A 19,590-nucleotide genomic window follows, 5' to 3' on the forward strand; every position below is an offset into this window, starting at 1 on the left:
CAAAGAAAAAATTTAAATTTACTTGCTTAGTAGATCTTTTTGAACCATTCTTGATAAATGTATTTTTTAAAACAAACATATTATATTCCTGAAGCAAATTAATTATTAAATTACTTTGACATCAGCTTTAGTATTGTGTTCCTTAAAAAAGTTATACATGAATTGCGTCCCTAATCACTATTTACTAAGCTAATACCTACTGAATATTTGAGTTACATACTATTATTCTCTACTGGTTTTTATATTATTTAGGTTATATATATTTTATAGATATTAATTAATAATTAGATATATTATTAAGACCTATACAATTGAAATTAGAACTGTACTTAGTATAACTTAAAAAATGCACTAGGTGCAATCAATTTTCATTATGAGATAACTCATCAAGAGCAAAAAATTTTTTACATTTCAATGTACCTACTATATTTAGTAGTAGAAAATAGGTAATTAATTAACTATAAAGATATTTAAAGCTAAAATAATAAGTGCAGTAGATCAACATTTTGCCAGATACCACGATGAGAATATTCCATTCTGCTTAAATTATAGATCTGTAAGATATAGTATAATATTATTTAGTATTAGTGAAAAATAAAAATAATATATAATATTATGTAAATATACAAAGTATACATGAATTATATTCTTCTTAAAAATCATAGATTATAAATTAATCATTATTAAACCTATTCCTTCTTTCTTCGATAACCAATTGTACACAAGTCTGTAGTTGAACACTAGGCCACTAGGGTAAAAAATTTTGTTATTATATTAATCACTTGTGAGTCATGAAAAATAATATTTACAAATAATAAGTTCAATGAATAAATATTATACACACATTTTACATACCAAGTATCACATAATATGACATTCTACAGTACGATATACATTATAATTATTTAATATTATGGAGTTATAGAGGTATCTATATAAATACAAATAACAAATTGGAAAATATTAATGCATACAATTTCGGGTAATAGTACATGAAAAATCTTGATCTCTCCTTAACATATTATTATCATTAGATCAATGGATAGAGCGAGGTGTTAGACGTGAACTCGCTATGCACTCGTCATATGAAGGTGGTGGATCATCGAGCGGAGATCTTGAAAACGAAGTAGCATTAGATGCATTATACTCCACTAAATAATTTAAACTATTTAAAACTGTGCTTTGCGGAGTGGGCATGTTAATTATAGAAGTTTGTTCAACATTATGTAATCGATGAGCTCTAGTATGCAACGGATTATAGAAGTTTTCATACTCCAAATCATTTAAGACATTTAATGGTACTGGACAACGTTGGTGAACTCTATTGACGCTAGTTAAATTTCTGACATTCTCCATTTGAATTTGATTTAAATCAGAATGTGATATTAAAGGATCGTCTAAAACAAAATGAATTATTAGTTATTAAACAGAGAAAAATATATAATTTGTAATTGGTAATGTATAGGCATGTTCTAGGTGAGAACTATTCAACTATATACTTTTATATAGTTTTTCTAATACAATTCAATTTTTATTTAATTTTTCAACGATTAGAACAATAACTATAATTGTTCAACACTAAATAACAAAGTATTTATAAGATTTACTATAAAATTAAAAAATAATAATACATCCATACTTTTAGAATAGCATGCTTGCCGAAAACACCATAATACAAGTATAACACATGTTAGAAAATATAGCAACATAATAAATAGATTTTCTTCAGTCATTTTCAAAGTCAGAAGCAGTCACTTATATATGTTATTGTTTCTGCACATTCTCCGTGATAATTCTGTGTTTGCTATAAAAAAAAATATATATATATATATTTTAGAACATTTTAACGAAATATTAAAACGTTTATTAACATAATTTACAAAATTAAACGTTAGATGATTCACAATGATTGATTTTAAAGTTTTTTTTATAATTACAAGTGAATATCAAACATATGTTTTCTCTATTATACTCTGCACATAGAAACTATTAGCTAGACTGCTCTTAGACTCGATCATCTTGGCGTTTATAGCGAATCATTGAAATAAGCACCATAATATACTACGGAAATTACTTAGGTAGTACTCATATAAAAAATTGTAACTTGCGATTATTTAAATTATTTAAGTAAATCGATTCACAATATTACGGTTGTTTATTGGAGGTTCTGCGTTTAAACATATATTTTAATGGTTGCATATTCGCCGACTCTTTAACGAATTCTGATATTGATTATACCGATCAGCAGTATAATATTATTAAATATTTTATAGTTCTAACTCGCTTCAATTTTTATTTACAAGTTGGATACGAATTCCTATTGAGATATCCTACATAGTCTTTATATTTATACAATTACATAAGTTATACATAGGCCATGATATTTTGACAAAAATTAATATAGACTGATGTGACTAAAATAGTTTTTCTCCCTCCACTCAAAATACACGGAGATACTATAAATTTATAAATTTATTATAATTTCATACCTACCTAATATGTACTATTTACAGGGTTCAGATTTTAAAGCATAATAACTAACAAAAAAGCACACGATTGTGTTAAAAATTACAATAAAAAAGCATATTAATTTTTTAAAAAAGCAAGAATGACCAAAAATTAACATGAACTAGTTATAAAAATGAATAAAAAAATTTGAAAAATTAATTTAAATTAAAAAAAGAATTATTTACCATGTATTTTCCTAGATATGCTTTAGTGAAACTGACTCTAATTGTATATTTTTGTACAAAGAAAACGAACTATCCTCGCCCACTTGATTATTTTTTTCCCACAACAACTAATTTTTATACTGATGCAATTCATCCCTGTTCGAATAATCGAATGTATGTCGAATTTGAAAAAGCTACACATACTACTGCAATTATTATATGGCCTTCTATTCAAATAAAAGAGTGTAGATTTCACCTAGGACAAAGTTGGTACATAACAATTCAACAGCTGGCAAAAAATTAGAAATTAGAAAATTACTTAAATTAAATTTGTGAGGCGATTGTCACTCAATCTTCAATGTAATTTTTATAAGTTATAAGTTATAATAAATAAATATATATATATTTATAATTTAAATAATAAATAATTAATATAAAATTTATGGAAAATTTAAAAACCAATATTTGTAACTATATCAATGATAATATAGAATGTTGTTAGTCTTAAGTCTGATAAAACAGGAAGGAATATATTGGTAGTAAATTTGTAACATAAATTTTAAATTTTAATATAAAAAGTACTCGGTACGCAATTTATATCAAAAAAATACATTGGCAAGCAACTTACAGTCCCCCTTAAACCTTATTTGTAATGCGTATTTATAGAGTAAGTGTGTATTATTGTTTGTGCGGAACTAAACTAATAATATGTCAAAAGAACCAAAATCAAAAAGATTAAATAATTTTGGATAACTTATTGAGAAATATTTATATCAGTTTGTAATAATTATAAGAACAATACCTGCAATAGTAAAAATTTATATTATTTTGGCTCAACGAGTAAAATTGTAACGCTGTATCGACACAATCAATATCTTATATAAATATAAATAATTAACATTTACTGACTATGCCATGACCCGTTATACAGGTAATAAAATTAACAATTATAATTTAGCCATTTTCACTCCATAAGGATTATAAATTATATGTTTACTGGTTTCAATCAAATATAAAATATTATTATATAATGGATACTCACTAAATCGATGATACAGATACGGGTAATCTGCGTATACAGACACACATATACTCAAACAATAAATTATACAATACACGCACATATATATTATATATATATAAAAAAAAAAAATAGACGAAAATTATAAGTATAATATTTAATATGTATTACATTCAATCTAGCAATCAGAACTAATACAATAATAAAAACAAATTGTCGGAGTACCTACAATAATAATTAAAAGTAAAATTTTACTATAAGAACTCGAATTTCTATATAATAAAAAACTTTGCTATTACGGTGAAATATTTTACGATATAATAATAGATGGTATGACAAGAGAACAAATATATTTGGGCGGCCACATTAATGTTACAATGCTCCAACGTAATCAGTAAGAAAAATGTCGATAACAAGTAATACAATTTTTAAAATTTACAATACAATATTATATTTCGGATAATAAATTGCGTGTGGGTGTGTGAGTGTATATATATATGTATGATAGGCTATTGTTAGTGAATTAAACAATATGACGCTTTTTACATTTATTTATTAAATCGGTGCAAACATTCTATCTCCGTTCAATTACATAATATAATTTATAACAATTGTCCGCGTTCTGGCTCAACAAATATCAAAATTTTAATAAATTCTTATAATATTAATTATGAAATACTCACTACAAAAGTACCTACTTAATAGTACGGAGACCGGCCAGTTTCTTTCAAGATCAAGACCAAGAAAAAAGAAGAAAAAATAAAACATACATATGTATTAAGATTCAGCAAGTTAATCGGAAAAATGAGACGGTTCAGTATTGGCGATAATTATATAATTTTAACTAAAAAGAAAAATTAGACTTATTAGAAGTAACATTTCTAGATGCGTCAGACACTAATATGAGAGAATAAAATATGTTTTTGGGCGAACTCGATCAATGTATTACAAAGCGTTCGCGTAATGTGCCGCTAGATAAATGTAAAAATGAATCATATAGTATTGTATCACAATTAATCACAATATATTTTACAGATAATGATTATTTGTGTTTGTGCGTGAATTACAAAATCTCAATACATACAACATCAAATTCAGATAATGTTGTACGAAAAAACTTGTCCACTTCTTACAATATCATCGATATAAATTAATATAACGAGGTTTTGGACGCGAACTCGCCATGCATTCGTCATATGAAGGCGGTGGTGGATCATCGAGTGGAAATCTTGAAAATGAGGTGCAGACATCAGATATTGTATCCTCATAATTTAAATTAGAATTTAACTGTAAAATAGTGGCTTGTGATGGAGAGGAAATGTTTATTCTAGAAGTTTGTGCAGCATTATATGACTGATGAGATTGATCGTGCAACGCGTTAAACATATTTTCATACTCCGAATCATTTAGAACAATATCTAATGGCACTGAATAGTTTTGTAATTCACTGTTGGTGCTAGATAAGTGTCTGCCATTATCTATTTGAATTTGATTCAAATCAGAATGTGATATTAACGGATCGTCTAAAACAAAATTAATTATTAATTATTAAATAGAGAAAAATATATCGTTAGAGATTCATTTTTAGTACATACATGACGTATTAGATGCCTAGTAATAAATATACTATAGATAAAAGATACCTATCTAATATTATACATTTTATTTTGATAAAATTTGTTTTGGTTTATTCATTAAATGTTAGAATAAAACTATAATATTTTGAACACCAAACAAAGCAATTATTTGTTTTTTTTTTTTAAATTATTTATAGAATATTTATTTTATATAATATAATAAGGTATCTTTTACTATATAAAATAAAAATATTATAATATTGTATTCATACTAGAAGTATAGAATAATTGCAGACAACACCAAGCTATAAATAAAATAAGTGCTAGAAAATACAGCACCACAATAAATTGTTCAATCATTGTAGAAATCAGAAGTAGTCAATTATGTGTTATTTTTATCTACACATTCTCTTAGGTAATTCTCCATTTACTAAAAAACAAAACACAAATAATAGTTTTAAACATTTTAATGAAATATCAACACGTTTGTTAGCATGTCTATCATTTTTAAATTTATATATATATATATATATAAGAATGTAGTAAAATATTACGTATGCATAAATTATTAAATCATAATAATAATTAAGTTTTTACAAAAAAGATCAAAATGTCTCCTTTCATAACTAAAAATATTTTTTACCTTTATGCAAAATATGATGCACTTAAGAGATAAATGATTTATCTTTATACATAGGATAGAAATATAACAATACAAAATACGGAAATATTATAAAAAGTAAAATGATAACGTTTACTGCTTAGAATATCGAACATTTATAAACTGAGTTTTTGCGCTCTTTAATTTTCGTGATGGGCGTATTTATAGATTTTATAATTCATTGGCTGCTGAGGTCATATATTACACTATCACTAGTAGTTAATTATTAACAAAATCTCACATTTAGAAAAGAGTAAACCAAAAATAATCAGAATAATTACTTATGAATATCACAATAATTATTTTAATTAAATAAATATTATAAAAACTTAAACACTTAACGATACAAAATAACTGGCTAAATTAATAAATCGGAAAACATGTACATAAGGATTTTGTTTTCATCTGTGTTATAAATTATTAATTATTATTAGAAATTAATAATTTAGTGAATATAGTTGATGTAGTATAACTGTATAGCAGTACAACACTTTTTGTACTTTTTGTAACTAACCTTTTTGATGAATTTTGTACGGATAACAAAATGCACTGGAATAGCTAGTTAAATATAATAGGTAATAACATTTTTTTGTCGTTTAAATTGCATTATCCAGTTTGAATGTTTGACCGGTTTGATGAGGTTTTATGATATGGTATGGTTTTGTTGCACAACCATTATTTTTACAGAACAATTTAGTAACCATTATTGCTTAAGCTGTCTTATCATTAGAAACTGTAAAATTATACATAATAAAGCACGATATTATATTTAATTATTTTGTTCGCATAATGCATACTATAAAAAATAAATAAATAATAAATATATAAATTTATAATAAATAGTTTGATAGAATCTCGGGAGTGAAAAACCTTATATGGGAATCAGCTAACTCTCAATAGTCTCTCTCATTCACAATACATTTGTAACAGTCCCTTCCTAAGTATGAACCAAATCCGTAAAACTATGGAGCTAGAATCTTATCCTGTTTTGACAAGAATACATATGTTTCGTTACTTTAACATCCATCGATAGGGTTTAATTTAGATTAATTATATAATTATGTATGAGTAGGGCTCGGAAGATCCTGTGACTAAAATAGGCAAAATATGCCTATAAAAGAATTGATTTTAAAAAATATACTGTAAAATGTCAATCTTTTACAAATGTATAAACGAATAAACATTAAACAATAAATATACTAACGAAAAATCGATAATTTGTCGATGATAAGATAATATTTCGGCCTATTAGCGCAAGATAGATTAAATGCAAACCATATTGTTATGTTCGTTGTTGTCAAATTAATGTTTGACATTGCGAAAATACTTATAATTATGTTGTGTTTTATATTAAATATTATTTAAAATGCATAGATTAAGAAAAATAAAATCAATTTATTAAAAGATACTAAAGATGTACTTTTCACATACAGTTGACAAAACATGCAAAATAATATACATTTTAGTTTTTAGATTTTTAAACTTACAATCATTCTAATCGTAGGTATAGTGGAGTTATTTACTTTGTCTTCTATATTATACATCGAGAGCACATTATAGAAAAATATGCAAATCCTATAACTTCTGAGCCCTATTGATAAAATTAAAAACATACGTAACTAAACTACTGACCGTTATATTTTAATAGTATGGCCCAACTCCTGGAAACTACGAATTTGGAATAGCGAAATCTTGTCTTGTTTTGGCGGTATTGAATTACCTATACTATAAAATCAAGTCCTGATTTTTTGAAACGCATACAAACCCACACCATTCAAAGTATCTTCACCAAATATTTTACTGTTGTATCTAATAATTTACTGGAGGTTTTAGTACCTGCCATTTTGTTAGAGAACATAATAAGTTACACAAAATTAGTTTTGTGTCTCCTGTAAAATTTGAATTTCGAAGTACATGTATTATGTTAGGTATAATATCATAAGATATTAAAGTAATTTTTTAAAGCGTACAGTTAAGCAATTGCCCACGTCCCACCTCAGAATGTGTATCTATATAAGTAAAATCGACGATGAATCAATTATTATATTGTCAACGCACTTATATGAGACGTGACAACGGCTCGGTGCTTTGAACGGTCCTGCGGGGTTTAAAGTGTAGATCACTGCGTTCTAACTACGACTGAAGTACTAAATCTTGAGACTCGAGTAGTTAAAATAGTTAACGCATCCAATAATAATAATAATAGGTAACCAATAGAAAAGTAGTATAATAGGTCAGTAGCGCGCTGTTTGGCTGTATGATGTGAAGACCCATATAATATCCTGCCCAATGTTTTTATTTAATAATCATTATTATTGTTATTCATTTAACGACGTTTTAATAGTATTATATAATATATTTCCCGGGTGTAAGAATAATGATATTAATGTAAGAAAAAATTGTTTTTATTATCTATAAATACCTATATTTATGAAAATGTATAAACACCTTAAATTATTATTATTTTGCATAGATATAAGGACACTTTATAGCATTTTATGATTGAAATATAACTACATATAAGACAAAGAAACAGTCACACAATTTGTAAACAACTACCTATCCACGGGGGCGGAACACTTGGGTGACAGCTATAGTTTTTCATATAAAACGATAAATTACAATCTATATTAATTTTTTCGTATAAATAATATTAATTTAAAATTATTTGAGACTAAAGTTGGTTTCATGGTCGATATCCTATGTATTATGTATAGGAACAAATAGTAAAATTTGCCTTAAAATTAATAATAGTGAGCTGTGTAATAGTAGATAGTAATGGTACGTAACAATTACTTAAATTATATATAGTTATAATTATTTGATTTAGCACGTTTTGAATCAATTGCATGCCAGTTTTATGATCGAAATTGGTATTTAACTTAATTTTAATAAAATTATAGCATTAAAATTTTTGTTATTTTTATTACTAAACATTATAATTCATGAATAATTTTAAGGAATAATTAAATTTAAATTTATAGAACAAATATTTTTTTTTTTAAATTGATGTACCTATCTCAAACTTTAAACTTATTTAAACTTAACGTATAAAAGGGGTTTCAAATTATATAGCATATCATGCGTAGTACATGGTTATATATCGAGGTTTTTAGAAATTTATATTTATTAGGTAGGTAGTATAATAATATTATAATCATTACTTATTTTTAACCTCGTTATTAAATTCAACAAATGTTAACGATAATACTCAAGACTTAATTTGTTATAGTTGAAATATATAATACTGTGTAATTATTTTATTAAAAAGCGCCCATAATAATATTTGCTGTAATTTAAAAAAGTAAAAACCTTAAATTACCTATAACTATTAAAATATTAAATATATATTTTAATACTTCATGTTGTTTTATTTTTAATGAAAATTATATAAGATAATTCTTTTAAAAACGTTTATAGATTTTGAAATAATAAGAGTTGTTTGACAAAAGAATCACTCTGTATAACAATATAAAATGTATGATTAAAAAATTAATCAAGTATCAAAATCATATTATTACAATCAATAAATTATACAACTACTGAACTACTTGAATTTAATTTCTTAATCATATTAAAAAAAAAAAATTAAAGAAGGGGTAGATCGTCCCACTTAATGGTTTTATTCTAAACTTCAAAAAATCAATATCCCTTCTATAAGTTTTCAAAACGCATTCACTTCATAATTGCGTTATTTCTTATGTATACACAGATAATATGTAGGATCAGTTGACAGTTACTTACTTCAATAAATTTTCATACATGTACTTTGTCTAAAATAAGAGTAATCTAATCTAAGATAGTAACCAATTGTTGTTCTAATAACACCCATCGATTAAGTCGTTATTTGTCATCAGTTTTCGTGCACAACTATCGGTCACGAGCAAAAAATTCTTTACCGTGATCATCTTGATAAAATTCAAGCTATGTTTTTGTTAAAATAATAAAGTAACGATCCTTAAAGCTTGTCTGCAGACAAACTCAATGACATCACCGTGGGTATAGAAGCCCGCCACCTAAGATTATTCTTATATGAAACGGCATTCATAATATTATAATATTTACTTTTTAAATATGTATCATCTCATAATCATAAAATAACCATACAAAAACATATAGAAATGTAAAGTAAATAGTAATTTAGTATTATAATAGAATAGGAATATTATTGTACAAACAAACAATTACAAAACATCGGTACATACAACTTCGGATTTAGATCGTTTTAAGCAAAAATATCGTAGGTATAAATGGATATAAATCAATATTTTTCTGGTAAATCAGGGATCCAAGATTTTGGCCACACACTCATCATATGAAGGTGGTGGATCATCTTGCGGATAATTTACTCCAGAACTCAACGGAACTATTGTGACTTGTGTAGAGGTTATATAATTAGTTCTGGGAAATTGTGCTGTAGGAATTTGAAGATACATATTTTCATTATACATTTGAATTTCATCTGAAGGATTTGGAGGTACTAAAACAAAATTAAATATCAATTATTATTTAAAAGATAATTATGTATTTGTTCTTAGACTCTTAGTACATATAACAATAAGTTATATAAATTAAAATATTAGGTATATAGTTTTTCTGGCATAATTAATATCTGATTTAATCTTTAAATGTTTGGGACAATAAATATCTTTTTTGAGTACTGATTAGTGATTAACGAAATAATCATATATAAGTATGTAATATTAAAAGAATAAAAAAAGAAAATAATTTTAATCTTTTTTCTTCTAAATTGAACTCGTATCGTATAAATAATACAATTACTCTAATGTCATATTCATAATATAGGTACCTATTTTAAGATCTAAACAACAATTTTCTGTTGAAAAATTGTGCTGTACATACAGTTATAGAATAAATCAAATAAATCAAAATAAATCAATGAATAAATGTGTATCTGGGTAATAACATTATAAGTAAATAATAGGAAATTAAAATAAAATTAATTATTCATACTTTCATATCGTCTCTGAACACACGAATATATAAAATACATTATTATAAAATAAAACAACGTAATAATACGTATTCTTCATTCATTATCGAAGTAAAAAAAAAAACAATGAGTTATATATTATTTTGTATAATATACATCTTCTGTTGTACTTCTCTGCTTGATGCCTAATGTAAAAAAAAAAAAATAAAACATAAATAATTTACTTAAACATTGTAATGAAATATCAACAGTCAACACACGTGTAACACTTTTTTTAAGGTATCTACAAATTTAATATTTAAAAGACTTACAATGACTTATAAATTAATGTCATTAAAAAATTATACAATATCTCTGTTAAAAGTTAAAACTGAAACTGAAACTAGTTCTAATGCTCTTGAGTTTTTGCATTTATTATTTATTGGGCAAACCGTAAAAAATAGAAATACCTATTAGCTTATCACCTAATCTACTAAAAAAATTACATGGGAATTTACGACATAACTTTTTTAGATTTATCTTAACATAATTTCTATTGGTGTTTGGTATTTAGACTAAATATAAAACGAAATACTTGGAATTATATTTTTATTGGTGATATATAGGTATATATGGCATCATACAGGTAATTATCACTTAAAATTTTACTCAATAACAAAGTCGATAAATATTGACAAGATAACTCAATTTTTATTCTATATTTTATTATTTTTATATAGGTACCTAGGTAATATAGTATTTGTTTTTTATTCGAATATTGACTATCACATTAAAATGATAACAATGATAAAAAAAAAAGGTAGGTAAATGGGCTAGATCTGCTGTACATTAAGTGTCAAGTGGGTCAATACTATAATACGTTAGTGATGATTGAATTTGATGATTTAACCAATAATTGGATACAAAAAACGATTTTGAGCGGTTTATCAGTCTAAATCATCAAGTGATATGTTTTTCTTATATAGCTAATAAAGTAATTTATTTTAGTTTTAGTATTATAGTAGAATGATAATTTTTTTCCGAAAATATTGCATTTATTATATTATTAGTAGGTATAATATGATTTTTAATTGATCTTCGAATAATTTAATCCAAAACTAAATGATGTTACTATATTAGTGATAACGCTCTACAAGCTACCTATTACAAAGAATAAATCATATAAATAATAGTTTTTAACACTTCAATGGAATAATAATCTCTTTTTGTCTTTTTTTAATTTACATAGTATCTAACTATGGTTAGAATAATTCATTTTAAAGTTGTTTTAAACCGTTAAAAATGATAGCTACATAATATCATAATCTACCAAAACATTCTATCTCAACAGGTATATAATTATATAAATTAAACTAATTATAATTTAATCATAGTTCATGTCAATTTAATGTGAAATCAATACTTTTTTAATAAAAATCGTTATATTATATTATGTTTGAACAAGTCACATCGTTTTCAAATTTAATAGGTACAAAACTAATCTAACTTAAAACTAGGTATCTCTAACGTTGAAATGTCCATAAAAAAAATTATGTGACTTTACAACAACAATACAGAACTAACGCACAATTTTCTATAAAATTTTTATTGGCTTAAAGTTAATAAAAATATAATATCTAACTACTATAATTATAGGCTACAGCAATATATAATATTATGAATGTTATGTTTTTGACAAAAATTAATTCAGTACATGGTATTACTAATAATAAATTGAATTACTTTAATATATATTATAAAATATAGGAACTTAGCAATATTGGGAACCGACCGTCTTCGCTAACAATTGTTATTCGTAAATAATAATTTATCAATGAATTTAAACTCATCACATCAATTACAGTGGATTTCTCGATTAGTATTAATTTGATCTTTATTCAATAAAATCGCGTGCAGCTTTTAATGTAACTGCTTTATCTATGTATTTTTATATTTATTGTAGGCAAGTATGTTATATTATTCTTATTTTATTTCACAAAAAAAAAAATTTTTACCAGAAAAGGTTTTAAAATATTATAAAGTCTATACATACCTGTAGTATATAGGACGTAAAAATATAAGTACAGTGCCCAGGCTAACCTAACCTTAGGGTCGGAAGTCAGAAACAATATTAACGTTATATATAATAAATAAAAAAAAGAAAAGAATGTAGACATTTATTTCTATATAATTATTAATTACTATATCACTCCCATTATTACATACACTTATCATCATTTCTATACGTTATTATTAAACACGTACGTACCTTAGACTTTTTTTGATTTTTGTCAATTGTACTAACACTATATCAAAAAAGTCGATTAGCACGACCGTCGTCCGTCACGGATTAGTTGAACACGCAAATTGACTTATCGTTTTGCGTATTTCATTTAATTATATAATATGTTGCGTAGGCATATAAAAAAAATTAAGTATTCGATTATTTCAAAATAAAAAGGAAAATAACATATCCACAGATGCATACAAATATACAGTATAAAAATTTATCGATCTACAAATTGGTATTTTTAATACTTAGATAAAGCTGTCGTATTATTACTGCTATTATAGCTGTGCATAGTGTACATATTTGAATGTAATATATGTTTTTATGTACTATAACATTTTTTCATCCAAAAATAAATATATAAATTAGACGATTGTTTTATGAGTATATAGTTTGTACGAGTATATGTACCTATACTATATGTATGTATATCAATTTTACATTTTTACATACTATATAGGTACTTATATTTAATATTTAAATTGTATAAAATAAATACGATGGACAAGTAACTGTGGAGTCCTGAATCATTATCTGAATATTATATTCAGAGAGTAAACATCTTGTAATCTTACAAAAGTGAACAAACCTCAAAAGTTCATGCGAAATAACAATTCTTCCCTGAAATCTGGATAATTTGAAACTTCCCTAAATATATTAGAACTTTAATAATAATAGTAACTAGGCTGGAACGTATCAATAATGATAAAAGACACGATATATGCGTATACGAGTTTTCTAAATCATATAGATTATAAAATAATATATTTTTAAAGTCTAACCTAATTAGAAATCAAAACAAAAATTATAATATAAGTTTCTATGGTTTATCAGTTAATTTTCGTTCTTAATATAAAATGTTCAAAAAACGAAAAACAAATTCAAATAAAACGCTTTATTATGACCATGATTGTTTTTAAAAATGAAAAACATATGTTAATAGAATACCAACAGAATTATTACTATTATTACTAAAGATAAACCAACATTATAAACAGCTATAGTGATGCGGATCATATTATTATAATATTTATTAAAATAAATAATCAGCAAGTCAATATTTTAATAAATACAGTAGCGAGCAGTATAAATGTTATTAATTGTAATACTGATTATTTTAACGAAATCGACCGTTTGGTATAGATAAACTTACTAATCATAGATAGGTACATGATAGAGGAAAATATTTAATTACCAATGTTACTAATATAATGGATAAAATATTAATAAAATTAAAAGTAATGCCTAGTAAATCTAGAAAATAATAACATAATTTTTAAATTTAAAAAACAAAAGCGAAAAATATAAATAAAATATCAATGACAGTTTTAAAATTACCAATTACTATTCCCTAAACAAAAAAAAACAAATGCCAAATTATAAAATCGATTACAAAATATATACTTTAAAATTATTCATTCGTATAGATATTCTTTGAATGCTCCCAAATGACCTTGCTACAAAAACTTTTGTCTTTTCATTTTTTTTTTCTAAATTAATGAACATAATAATCTTTAGTTGAAAAATGCTGTTATTGCTACGTGTACTGATATCCTATACAGAAATACTATACATGAGTCGTGAAGATACTACGATGTAGGCTTTAACGTTAACTTATAAGTTATAAAGTAAGTTATAATGATATGTTGGTATGAATAAACCCAAGTCGCAAACTAGAAAGACCACAAAATACAAAATAATAACAAGGGAAAAATTATTATGCATTATAAGTTGGGAAATAACCCGGCACCATCCATTTGCGGATATGCAAACATTATAAGAACAAAACACTATATAAGTCTATAATCAACAACGACTGCAGATGTGGTCGACGAGCGTGGTTAGATCGTTACCTGGACACCATAAGAGATAAGAGTATAAGACCATAGGATGCACGTGCATGTGAATCCAAAAACACGTAAATAACGTCGAGAACACGATAATGCCATAGGCTGACCGGAAAGGACACGCCGATGATAGTGGGGTCAGGACACAGGACCTATAAATAAGGGATAGGACTTTTTCCAGACTTGATTATACAAGCACTTTCTTCATGCCAGCCTATTAGATGTCAGTCATTTATACTTAGTTTATTTTTCGATTTAAAAAAAAATTGGAAATATTTTCTTTTCTACACCAGTCAACGGTTTCTCATATATACGTGATCAGCTACATTATTAAGAGTGTTTTTACTCGAGATACTTAAAGTTAGCAGTTATAGATAAAAACGGCTAAAATTCTTGTCCATCGACAGTCTAGATATAATTTTGTTGAAATATAGTTCATATTATACTTACTTATAATTTGACACATCATGCGTTTTATTTGATTTATTATCTAGGTACAATAATTAAAAATGCTTAAATGCCATTGAAATAAGAAATAATTACTGAATTAAAAACTTATATTAATATATTATAGTATGTACTATATAGATATAATTCTTTCAGATAAAAAATAAATTAAAATGAACAATTTAGATTTAATTTTTAATCTGACGCAGAAGGTACTTACTGTATAAATAGTCAATGGGAGTTTATATTATATAGTTACCTTTTTTAAAACTTTTCATCTTATAAGTTAGTCTCCAACTTATCAGGCTTGTATGTCTTAGAATTTTCTTGTTTCAGAAACAGTTAAACACTACACTAGTGTTACCTTACTCGTATATTATAGATATTATTACTATTTATAAAATAAAACTGTACGTGTAATTGTATAGTTCATTAGTAAAATGAAGTAGGTAGGTACCTAACTAAATTATTTGATTCTTGAAATAAAACTGTTTAGTAGCGTTATTAATCTATAGTACTGCCTGTGGCAATGGTGTAACTTCATTCCCTAAGTACATTTAAAAATAAAATTATACTCTCAATAAATTATACTTCTTATAATAACTAAACGAATTCATATGTAATACGATTTTTTTTGGTTCCCCGTGAGATTTCGTTAAGTCTTAAATGTAAGTTTCACTGTATTATTTTAGTGTGATAATATTCTCGTCGTACATTTTCAGCGGCAACCTGCGATTTTGCATTTACAACGCAACTTATTCCATATTTACGTATAATAATAGATTAATAACCAAAGAAATTCGGACCGACAGCAATGATTGTGAAGTACATGTTATCCAAGGACCAAGGTTGACCTTGCGTGTCATCCACATTAGTGATATTGTGGTGGGCCAATTAGCCATTAGGAATATTATTTTTAATTTTGATTATTATTATTTGATATTATCTTTAATCTATTCTGTGGCTTCACTACATAGATAATAAAGATATGGATAGGCACTGGACCCCTTAAATACCGCTGATAAGACCGATATGTCCTATCCATATCTTTATTATCTATGCTTCACTACCATAATATTATCATTATTATCAAACTACCATGAGCCGGCACTCGGCAGCCACTAGTCGCCACTGCAAGGCCCTACTAGAGAGCCTAGATAATAATATTATTATCTAAGCTCTCTAGGCACTACTATCAAACTGCTTTTTAAAACGATTGATGCCCTGTGCACTATTAACTCTGATAATTTAGCCACATCGATCTTGCATTGAAAAAACTTTTGTTGAACAAAATCAAAATTTACCAGATCTGTATTTTAGATTACTACATAAGTTAATACTAAAAGTTCTTAACTAACAATAGTTTATTTTAATTATTTTATTTTTCCTACTTTTGTTTAGATATGTTCAAAGAGGCAGCCCAAAATCCTCAACCGATAAAATGTGAGCTACAAGATATACTACCTAAATTTAATAAATACATCAAACAAGAACATGATATTGTACAGGAATATAATGTTAAACACGAATATGTTGATGAATCTACAGAATATAAGGATTATTGTGGTGTAAATGATAGTCAATCTACTAATCAGTAGTAAGTACCTGTTTTAATACTTTAACTTCGTGAAGAGTCTTTGCTTATTGCATTGTGAGTTATGGTTGACAAAAATTGCTAGTTTTCGTTCATGTTGTTCCTCCGTAGACTTCCTTTAAATATATTAGCTATAATGCACATAATAATATTGTCCTTGTTTATCTTTGTTAATACTTAATATAAAACCGGAATTTTTTAAATGGATAGAAATAAATTCAAAGCATAATTTAATACCTTTATTAAATTTTGTTGAATAATGAAAATTTCTTTTAAATACACAAGATTGTGATTACTAAATAGATCATATGCTTCAATGTACCAAAATTTATAACTAAACATTATATAATTTCAAAATAATGAAATAAAATTAATCTGTTAATTGTAAAAGTTAATTCATATTAATTATGAGTTATAAATAACAGTACATTAGTGTTATAAAATACGAATTATTTAAGTAAGTGTAAATTAAATAATTCCGTCGCACTGTAACCTGTAGATATTAATTTACAAAACGATCTAAATGTTTGCAGGTATTTCTACGTGATTGTTTAAACTTACGACACTTGGATGGCTATATAAATCAAAAAAAAAAAAAAAAAAACAATTAAAATAATTAAAGCTAATTACATAAAAATTAATAATTTTAAATTTCATCTAAAATAAGTTAAAACTTTTAAATATATAGTAATAATCAATAAAGATAGTTTTATTCCAATTATTACTTTATTTTAATATTATCCATTAATATCATTTAAATGTATCTACTCGTTAAGTATCTTTTTTGATACAAAACCATTAATTTTTTATATGAATAAAATATAAAAAGTTGGTAGTATAATTGCGCATACTTGCCAAACAACAAAGGAATCACTTAATAAGGTCCAAAGCTGTACAACTTATAATTTAATACAATTTCAAAATTTAATAGTAGGTATGATAAAATTAAATATTTTTTGTCAGCCTAAAAATCAAATTTGAACAATCATTTAGCGATAAAACTCAATAAGTTTTACTCAATAATGAATCTCATAACTCATAATACTTTAATTGGACATAATATTATTAAAAAACAAAATATTTGAAATGGGTAAACATTGTACATAATAATATTAATACCATATTATAGTAAAATAATTAGTAGATAATGTACATTTTTCAAAAAATTGAAGATTTATTAAATTTATAAAAAATTGTATACTTACCACATTGAAAACTTTTTATATTTATCATCAATTTTAAATAATCTTTGAATAAATTTTAAATCAAGTAGTTTAATTTTTATGATCAACTCTTGAGATTGAAGCAAATTATTATAATATTGTTATATTTTAATTAAAAACATTAAGCTTTGTGTGTATATGCTACATATCCATGTCTATTATTTATATGTGTATGTATTTAATGTAAATTATTAATTTATGAATTTATTTATTGTTTCAGTTACAAGAAAGATTTTGAGAATACTAAAGAAAATCTTAAAGTTCAATTAAAAACTGAAGTGGATGTATTTAACGATACTAAATACGAAAATTTTTTTATTCGTGATAACGATTTTGTATCATCATTTTCGTCTACAACACAATATAGCATTAACTCATACATTGAAAACAAACCTACAAATTTTAATCTTAACATTGAATCATCAACTGGGACTTATACACCAACTAAACACAATATGATGACGTCTGAAAAAAATACCCAGATAAAAACTGAAGTAGATATAATTGAGGATACTATGTATGAAAGTTTTTTTATGCGTGAAAACAATTATGTGCCAACAGTTGAGTCCTCAACATATTATGATATTAACTCACCCATTAAAAACAATCATAAAAATGCCTGTCTCAACAATAAAGCCCCAATTATAACTTCTAATCTAACTAAAAAAAAATTAAGAAGATCAAAAGAAAATTCAAAAAAAACACATAAATGTTATATTTGTAAAAAATATTTTTCGTGGAAAGGAACCATGAAAACTCACATGAAACTTCATTTGGGAAAAAAACCATATCAATGTCTTATTTGTAATAAATCTTTTGCTCAAGTATCAACTTTATATCAACACAAAATGATTCATGAATCTCATAAACCATTTAACTGTGCTATATGTAAAAAATCATTTGCACAGAAAGTAAATATGAAAGTCCACATAAATAAGCATATGAAATTTATATGATTGTATTATTGTATTATAATAGTCAGTATCATTAATAAAAGAGAACAAAGACAGCAAAAAAAAGTACAACGAAAAAATTCATCTATACACTCCTTTGAATGTACATTTTACATTTATTTTAGATTTAATTATATCTATCCATTTTCAAAACTGAACCATAAATTTCAAATTTGTATAGATAAGTTTTCAATAAATACAAAAATAGAAACGAGGATTGTGATTTTTGAAAGATATGATTATGTAAAATTGGTATTTGCTTTTATAAGTAATAATAGCAAATAATAAAAATAAACATTGTAATATTGTGTTCATAAGTATTTGATTTGAAGATTCATTTATTTATTTTAAATATTTCTGTTAACATTTATA

The 19,590-nt window shown here is 25.0% G+C and overlaps 3 protein-coding genes across 6 annotated transcripts in view; 1 reads left to right on the forward strand and 2 right to left on the reverse strand.

Moving 5' to 3' along the window:
• LOC114129316 (myoneurin-like) overlaps window positions 1-19,538 on the forward strand; it is a 32,506-nt gene extending 12,968 nt beyond the window's left edge. For 2 of the 3 annotated variants that reach the window (XM_050205088.1, XM_050205087.1), the window contains exons 3-4: window positions 16,850-17,045; window positions 18,486-19,538. In XM_050205088.1, the coding sequence (XP_050061045.1) occupies window positions 16,850-17,045; window positions 18,486-19,221 (932 nt within the window). In that variant the 3' untranslated portion in view covers window positions 19,222-19,538. Of the gene's footprint in view, window positions 1-16,542; window positions 16,781-16,849; window positions 17,046-18,485 lie in introns of those variants that run through there. The other variant, XM_050205089.1, reaches the window with a different exon arrangement.
• LOC114129319 (uncharacterized) lies at window positions 614-4,618 on the reverse strand. 2 transcript variants are annotated; one of them, XM_050205093.1, is made up of 3 exons: window positions 4,392-4,618; window positions 1,640-1,804; window positions 614-1,397 (listed from the first exon to the last, which is right to left on the reverse strand). In XM_050205093.1, the coding sequence occupies exons 2-3, from the start codon at window positions 1,731-1,733 to the stop codon at window positions 1,036-1,038; spliced, it is 456 nt and encodes a 151-aa protein (XP_050061050.1). In that variant the 5' UTR covers window positions 1,734-1,804; window positions 4,392-4,618; the 3' UTR covers window positions 614-1,035. The 2 variants fall into 2 exon arrangements, with proteins under 2 accessions (XP_050061050.1, XP_050061049.1); XM_050205092.1 differs by lacking the exon at window positions 4,392-4,618 and adding an exon at window positions 3,715-3,834.
• LOC114129320 (uncharacterized) lies at window positions 3,837-6,132 on the reverse strand. Its single transcript, XM_027994021.2, has 3 exons — window positions 5,914-6,132; window positions 5,543-5,700; window positions 3,837-5,216 (listed from the first exon to the last, which is right to left on the reverse strand). Exons 2-3 carry the CDS (start codon window positions 5,628-5,630, stop codon window positions 4,831-4,833), a joined length of 474 nt encoding a protein of 157 aa, XP_027849822.2. The 5' UTR covers window positions 5,631-5,700; window positions 5,914-6,132; the 3' UTR covers window positions 3,837-4,830.
• Window positions 19,539-19,590: the final 52 nt, after the last annotated feature.

The sequence above is a fragment of the Aphis gossypii genome, chromosome 3 (genome assembly GCF_020184175.1).
Source record: "Aphis gossypii isolate Hap1 chromosome 3, ASM2018417v2, whole genome shotgun sequence".
Lineage (NCBI taxonomy): Eukaryota > Metazoa > Arthropoda > Insecta > Hemiptera > Aphididae > Aphis > Aphis gossypii.

Coding starts and splice junctions, on each gene's coding strand:
- LOC114129319 (XM_050205093.1), bottom strand. CDS start 1,733: ATGACTGAAGAAAATCTATTTATTATGTTGCTATATTTTCTAACATGT. Junction 1,398..1,639: donor GCAAGCATGCTATTCTAAAA/GTATGGATGTAT, acceptor ATTTTGTTTTAG/ACGATCCTTTAATATCACAT.
- LOC114129320 (XM_027994021.2), bottom strand. CDS start 5,630: ATGATTGAACAATTTATTGTGGTGCTGTATTTTCTAGCACTTATTTTA. Junction 5,217..5,542: donor GCAATTATTCTATACTTCTA/GTATGAATACAA, acceptor ATTTTGTTTTAG/ACGATCCGTTAATATCACAT.